The following is an 8,110-nucleotide window of genomic DNA, read 5'->3' on the forward strand; positions in this document are numbered from 1 at the left end:
ATTTCAAAATATAATTTCTAATATGGGGAAAAAAATCAGATTCATTTAAAGCTTTTGAGTAGATTTATAGCTTGCATTGTGGATGTTGTGGTTGGTTGGTTCACCGAGCTAGTTTGTTATTCCACAGACGTCTCATTACCCTGCTGGTAACATCATCAGTGCAGCTTTAAATGAAGCCTACGTCCAGTAGTGGGAGGTGTTTGTTCTTTTCCCCTTCCTTTTGTGAATCCGATCGTGGGGAGAGTGTTTATTAATTCGTCTCCTCTGGTTTGGTCCGTTTAATAATTACGAAGGTGTCATCCACGTATCGTATCCATAGTTTTGGTTGGACTAGCAGAAGAGCAATGCTTTCGAGTTTTTGCATCACCACTTCAGCTATTAGTCCAGTGGTGGGTGATCCCATGGGTGTCTCATTCATCTGTTCATATATTTGGCTGTTAAAGTGGGTAGTGAGGCATTGGTCTTGTAGCTTCAGCATATTGCTAGGCACGCCATCACATAGAATAGCCAAGGAGTTACAAAGGAGACTAAAGCACCTCATCAGCGAATTGTCTGTGGAGATTGTGTCACCTGGGTCTTGTTCTTGTTTTAGTAATGTTGCCAGTGTTTCTCCTGCTAGTGGTATGCCTATCGATGTGAATAGGGCAGTAACATCAAACAAAATCGTGGTTTTTATTGTCATCTGTTCTTATACCTTTGGAATTGAGGAACTCTGGGTCTGAGTGGGGTGACTTGCTGCTGAGGTGTTTTAGTCTCCTTGTAACTCCTTGGCTATTCTATGTGATGGCGTGCCTGGCAGGGAGACTGTGGATCTGAGGGGTACTTCCAGTTTGTGTACCTTTTGGGAGGCCATAGAATTTGAGGGTGTTAGTTCCTCTTGGTTTCCTCCTTTAAGTAGTCTGTTTTTTGTTGATTTGACTGGTTTGTTTGAGTTTCTAGTGTCTTGAGTATCTTGTCGCCCAGTTGTGGTGTCAGGTTTATCTGCACTTGCTGGTACGTGTTCTCGTTAGTTAGTAGTGTCTGTGCTTTGGGGAAGTTGTCTCGTTTGTTTAGGATTGCCGTCATGTGCTCCTTTGTCTGCTAGTAGTATTATGTTTTTTTGTCCTTTTTCAATCCATCTAGGGCCTTCCTTTCTGATGTGTTAACACCCTTAAATTTGGTCAGTGTCCGGATCACTGTCTGTCTGGCTTGTTATGGTTCTTCATTTGGTTTTCAGTGCGGCTTCTAGTGTGGCCAAAAATTCTGTCTTGTTGGCATCTCTATAATTGTAATTGAATCCACAAATTAGGACAGCTTTCTCTGTGTCTATCAGTTTCTTTTCCAGGTGGCAGCTCTGTTGTTGTCGTTTGTGGTGGGTTAATTTGGCTAGCTTCTCCTGAATGATCTGATTTTTCTTGGCTCTTATAGCCTGTTGACTGATGTCAATGCCTTGTTCTAGGTAAGTTGTCCAGTCCTGGTTGGTTAGCATCTTGGAATAAAGTTTGTTTTTTTTAGTGCGGAATTTCTCTGTCATATCTGTGGAACCAGTTGATTGCATCACTGATGATTATCTTCACCATCCTGTGGCCGTTGTATCCTGCTGTCCTACGAGCTTGTAGGTTGTTGATGTGGGATTTATATCTCTCACTACGTGGTAACACCTGGTTCCCAAGACATCGGTGTAAGAAGTAGAGTTGTTCACAGGTAGCACTGTGTCATTTGGTGTAGTTTTCCCACTTTTGTCACTTTAAGCATACTTTGCCCGTAGGTCTCTAAGGCTTTTGAATAGTTTTGTAGCTGGGGTTGTGGATGTTGTGGTTGGTTGGCTTGCTGAGCTGGCTCGTTGTTCTGCAGACATTTCATTACCCTGCTGGCTAATATTAGTGCAGCCTCCAATGAAGCTTCATCTCCAACTGCATTTATTTGATGCTGAGAAAAATATATCTGAAGACAATTAGAAGAAGCAGTTTGACAGCTGGTAACAGATTAAATGAATTTATGTGGTTGTTGATTTGACTTGTCATTTGTCATTGCTTCCCCACCCACCATTACTACAGGTTCTTAGTTTACATATAGGAAACAGTCATTGGTCAGTGTTTTGAGTATAGGAATTGGGAGGCCATTTTCTGGCTGTACAGGATGTTGGTTTGGCCACTTTTGAACACCTACTGTGTTCAGTTCTGACTTCCCTGCTATAGGAAAGATGTTGTGAAACTTGAAACCGTTCAGAAAAGATTTACAAGGATGTTGCCAGGGTTGGAGGGTTTGAGCTATAGGCAGAAGCTGATTAGGCTGGGGCCATTTTCCCTGGAGCATTGGAGGGTGACCTCTTATAGAGGTTTGTAAACTGTGAGGGGCATTGATAGGGTGAAATAGTCAAGGCCCTATTCCCCTAGATAGGGGTGTCCAAAACTAGAGGGCATAGGTTTAACGTGAGAAGGGAAAGATTTAAAAGGGACCTACAGAGCAACTTTTGCCAATCAGAAGGTGATTCAAGTATGGAATGAATAGCCAGAGGAGGTGGTGGAGGCTAGTGCAATTAGAACATTTTAAAGGGATCTGGATGGGTATATGAATAGGAACAGTTTAGAGGGATGTGGCCCAAATGCTGGCAAATGGGACTAGATTAATTCAGGATATCTGGTTAGCATGGACAAGTTGGATCAGAGGGTCTGTTTCTGTGCTGTACAGCTCCATGTCTCTAAATATAACACTGCAATTCAGGGGTCTGTTTCTGTGCTGTACATCCCATTCTAAGTAGGGTAGTCACTCAGTATGTTGGGCAGCATCTGTGAAGAGAGAAAAATAGTTGATCCTTTGAGTTTGATGTGACTTCTTCAGAGCAGTTACTCCTTTTAGAATAGGAATTGGATTAAGGAAGCAGGGAACACAAGTCTTTGGTACTGTTGCCAGAATGTCGGTGAATGTTGGAGTGTATTAAACTGGCTAAAGTCTGGCATCTGTGATCCTGGGGACCTCCAGGTGTGGTCATGTGGATCATCTGCACAGCACATTTTGGGTGAAGTCATTTAAGGTGCTTCAGTCTTGTCTTAAATCCTGAAGAGTAATATGTGAAACGTTGACTGCTCCTTTTCCTCCAGATGCTGCCTGGCCTGCTGTGTTCTTCCAGCCTCCTGTTTGTTTATCTTTTCTGCTGATGTGCTTGGGCTCACATATCATTGAGGATAGGGATATTTGTGGAGCCACTTCCTCCAGTTAGTTTAATTGTCCAGGATTGTTCCTGTCTGGATGTAGCAGGACTGTAGGGCTAAGATCTAATCTGTTGGGTATGACCCTATCTATCAGTGCTGGTTAGGGTGTAAAAGAATCCTGTGTGTTTTAGCTTCACGTTAAGCCTCATTTTTAGAGATGCCTTGTTCTGTGTCTGGCATACTCACCTGCAGGCTCACTTTTAGTGGTAGATTGGGCTATGAAGTTGTAGTTTGTTTTTGAGTACAGTTCTGCTGCTGAAGGTCTCATGGATGCCCAGTTTAGATTAGATTGGATTCCCTACAGTGTGGAAACAGGCCCTTCGGCCCAACAAGTCCACACTGCAACTTGAAGCATCCCACCCAGACCTATCCCCCTATAACCCCCACACCCCTGAACACTACAGGCAATTTAGCATGGCCAGTCCACCTAGCCTGCACATCTTTGGACTGTGGAAGGAAACCAGAGCACCCGGAGGAAACCCCCACAGACACAGGGAGAATGTGCAAACTCCACACAGACAGTCACCCGAGACTGGAATCGAACCCGGGTCCCTGGTGCTATGAGGCTGCAGTGCTAACCACTGCGCCACCGTGCTGCCCCAAAATTGCTGTTTGAAATCTATCCTGTTTAGTAGTACCACTCAACATAACTCACTGTGAAGATGGGATTTTGCCTCCATAAGGACTGTGCAGTGAACACTCTTACTGATGCTGTCCTGGAAAGATGCAGGCCGATTTGACGGTGAGGTAAGTATATTTTTCCCACTTGGTTCCTTTTACCACCTACCACAGATTCAGTTCAGCAGTTACGTCCTGTAGTCCTCGACACTACTAACAGCCACTAATGATCATTACCGAGCAACTCGTATTGATGGATATTTTAGATTCCCCACCCAGAATACATTGTATGCTTTTATTGTCCCTGACTGCCAGTACCATGTTGGCAATTTTTGATCAAATCCTAGTAAAATTAATGCCAGGATCTTCTTTGCTCCAAATGGGTATACAATATGCAGTTCAGGGGAGCACCACATATGGTCATTGGTATGTTTGGCTGATGCCATGGGACTTCATAGACTTCAGCATCCACTGTTGATTCTACGGACAACTCCGTCCAAGTATACCACTCTGCTGCCACCTCTTCTGGGTCTGTCCTGGTGGTAGGACTACTTTACGATGATCATTTCTTGCACCGAACAGTCTAAACTGGCATTTCAGATTTAAGACTCTAACTTACCAAGGTATTTTCTTGTACTGTATCATGTATAATAATTCATGTTTGGACTATGATCATGAGGTCTGCAGTAGTGATCCTGGTAGAACCCAAACTGAGCATTATTGAATAGTTATTAAGAAATGCCACTTGGTTGCACTTCTGACATTTTCCTTCTCTTTGCCACTGAGGATAGATTGTTAGGCTACAAGTAGTCTATATTGATTTTTGTCCTACTTTTTGTGGACAGAGGGTCCTATCCAATTTTACACTGTTCTATAGATGCCAGTGTTCAAACTGTGCTGTAATAGTTGGCCTCTCTGGGAACATAAGCTTTTGGTTTTGCATTTGAGATGTTGTAAGGGCATAGTCTTTAACATATCCAGTGTGCTTGGCTGTTTCTTAGTATTAAGTTGTGTAACTGAATTGAATTGAATTGAATTGAAGACTAATATTTGTGCTAATAAAAACCTTGAAGAAATATGATGGATCATTATTTTGGAAGATGCTCTGAAGATAATTGCAAAGTTTCAGTCTTGCTGTTGAACTCTTTAGGCGTCTGTCGTTATCGAGAATAGTCCTGTTCATGGAGGATTCTCCTTGTTGGATGAAATTAATTGTCCAGTTGTGCCCAATGCCTTACACTTTGCTGTTCTCTGATGAAGGGTCTAGGCTGGAAACGTCAGTTTTTGTGCTCCTGAGATGCTGCTTGGCCTGCTGTGTTCATCCAGCTCCACACTTTGTTATCTTGGATTCTCCAGCATCTGCAGTTTCAGTTATCACTCACACTTTGCTGTTCGCTCTTTTGGAATACTGCTCATTCCCACTTCCTCCATTCACTGACAACAAGACTTTAAGGCATTAAGTCAGTTGCTTTGGCTTTTCATCCCTCTTTTTTTTCCTTCAAAAGCATCTTGGGTTTTTTATTTTATGGCTATGCTTCTGGCGTATTGATGTTGTTGAATCATTGAATCAATTTCATGTTGGAAAAGTGCTACAAGGAAGAGCTGTTCATATTTAGTTCATTTTTAATGGTATATACACACAACAGTCATGCACTCTTATTTCCAGTTTGTTTTAAATCAAATGTGCATCTTGCTAATTTTGCACAAGGGTTTTCACTAAATCACATATGTTTAAGGTATATTTCCAGTAATCTCTTGGCATGGTAAATATTGTCATTTTAACAGTTTAAATTAGAAATTTATTTTTGAGCTTGAGTCAGTAGTTGATTATTCATTCTGACTCTTGTATTCCCATTGCAGTGACTATGCCACTGGTCTAGGCAATCTTTGCCTTTCAAACATCAACCTGCAGAGACCCTAGCCATAAAACTTGTACATGTCCATCAAAGCCACATTCTAGTTTTCTAATTAACGCAGACAATTTGACTTGAATTTACTTGCCTGCAAATAAAGAATAAAATGGTAGTTAGACCATTAGACGTTTCATTAGAAATGACGACAACAAAAATTGCTGGGAAAACTCAGTAGGTCTGGCAGCACCTGTGGAGAGAAAGCAAAGTTAATGTTTCAGGTCCAGTGACCCTGCTTCAGAACTTGCTCATAATGTTTAATTGCCTAACCCCTTTTTTTAAAATTTTTTATCTGGTCTTCCTTCTGTCTGTTTATACAGCTGTGCTATGATTAACGATTGTGCTAATTTAAGACGCTGCATCAAAATGGTTGGTTCATAATAAATATCTTATAGTAATGTCCTTTTTTTGTTTTTGCTTTTCTCCACAAATGGTGATATTGTCTAGTCGATTAAACTGTTTTTTTTAAAAAGGACCTCTTGAGTCACACTTGGTCTTTGCTGTTCAAAAAAAGTCTTTTGATCCCTTTCCAGATGGCTATAATCTCACATTGGTATTATTCTTAAAAATTTTTTTGCACCATGTTTGATACCTCTATCAATTTGGAACAAAGCTGTGTGCTATATCCAAGAATTTTAATGAATGTTTAATGCGTGTTCAACAGCACGTTGGCTCAGTGGTTAGCACTGCAGCCTCACAGTGCCAGGGACCTGCGTTCACTTCCAGCCTCGGGCGACTGTCTGCGTGGAGTATGCTCATTCTCCCCGTGTCTGTGTGGGTTTCCTCCGGGTGCTCTGGTTTCCTCCCACAGCCCAAAGATGTGCAGGCTAGGCGGATCAGCCATGCTAAATTGCCTGCAGTTTTCAGGGGTGTGTGGATTACAGGGGGATGGGTCTGGGTGGGATGCTTCAAGGGGCAGTGTGGACTCTTTGGGCCGAAAGGCTTGTTCCCACACTGTAGGGAATCTAATTAATAATTTCTATCAATTCTATTCCTCTGGAAATAAATCTGACTGATTTTGGTTTTCTTTTGGTTTGCTTTATAAAGAAGCAATGCAGTTTTATATATGTGCTCTCAGATTCCTTTTGCTCCTCTACCCTGTTTAGATTCTGACCAATATGTGGTCACATTTTTCTTACCAAAATGTGATAAGTTTACATTTAATGTTGAAATTAATTTGCCCATTACATACACCTTCAAGTTAATATATCCGAGTAATATTGTTGTCTTCATTTTGACAATTCTTCCACACCACCCCCAGATTTGATGTCCTTTTTTTGCATTGGTTCCAGCACTGAACTTTATAGGCTTTGCTTTCCACTTCCAGCATTTTGAACTACCCTTTTTCTTCTCTGCTTTGTTAGCTCTGCTACTTGTTCCCTGCTTCTTTTGTTTATACTTAACTGCTACTTGAATGTTAATATGGATGTATCAATGATTGAGGACATACTGAATCTAATTTGAATTTTTTGTTTATATAGGACTTGTGAATTTGCAAACAGGCATCCTTAATTTTGTATTTTAACTGTTAGCAAATTGAATTGATAGTCTGTATTTTTGTGTATGATGTATTGAAAGTGCTTTCTTTGTTTTCCAGCCTCCATTGGAATGCGATGGATGATTGGAATGACAGAAATAGAAAAGGGCTCCAGTTATGGCAACAACGATATGAACCGAAAAAATTAATTTCCACAGAGACTGCTAGTACCTCAAATGAAGAAAATATATTTTTTTTGAAGAGTTGGGGCAGATACTGGGGTCAAGGCGATAATGCACCTAAGTTGCTGTTTCTTTAGCGTACAGATCACTGTGTAGAGTGCCACCTTAATCTACACAAAAGGGTAGTGTGAATTGGTATCCTTTTGTGATGTATGTGGTGTATGAAACCATTCGCACAGTAATAAGAAATAGTGAAATTGGATATTGTCAGAATTCTACACCAATAGTGTCACTTGCAGGTCTGACGTTGATGTTTTCACTATTATATGACATTTCAATCTAAATGGAAATGACTTCTTTTTTAAAAAAAAATAACCTGGTGTAATGGAAGAATTCAGCTTTTTTCTAATAACATAAAATTGTGCTTCTAACCTAGTCAAATGCATTTGTATTTTACTGAATCGGATTCATTTTTAGGGCACTTGGATCAAGATGATGTCTTTCATTATTTAATTGAAATATTTCTGATAGGTGGTCCAGTCCTTGACGAATGGAGGTGCTTTGTCTGTAAAGTAGGTGGATCTGCTCTTACAGATTGTTGCATAACAGTTACAAGTCAAAAGTTACAGATTTGTATCTGGCTCTCGAAGAATGCCACTAGTCTTGCTGTAATCTTTCTTGTGAAGTGAATGATGGCATTTCACCATGGGGTGAGAAAATAATCGACCTTGC

The 8,110-nt window shown here is 40.9% G+C and overlaps 1 protein-coding gene across 3 annotated transcripts in view; it reads left to right on the forward strand.

The window, feature by feature from the left end:
• The window catches only part of agpat4 (1-acylglycerol-3-phosphate O-acyltransferase 4 (lysophosphatidic acid acyltransferase, delta)), a 174,503-nt gene extending 166,690 nt beyond the window's left edge, over positions 1-7,813 (forward strand). For 2 of the 3 annotated variants that reach the window (XM_048536764.2, XM_048536763.2), the window contains exon 9: positions 7,317-7,813. In XM_048536764.2, the coding sequence (XP_048392721.1) occupies positions 7,317-7,405 (89 nt within the window). In that variant the 3' untranslated portion in view covers positions 7,406-7,813. The remainder of the gene's footprint in view (positions 1-7,316) is intronic. The other variant, XR_007248158.2, reaches the window with a different exon arrangement.
• The last annotated feature ends 297 nt before the right edge of the window (positions 7,814-8,110 follow it).

Source organism: Stegostoma tigrinum, chromosome 9 (assembly GCF_030684315.1).
Source record: "Stegostoma tigrinum isolate sSteTig4 chromosome 9, sSteTig4.hap1, whole genome shotgun sequence".
Lineage (NCBI taxonomy): Eukaryota > Metazoa > Chordata > Chondrichthyes > Orectolobiformes > Stegostomatidae > Stegostoma > Stegostoma tigrinum.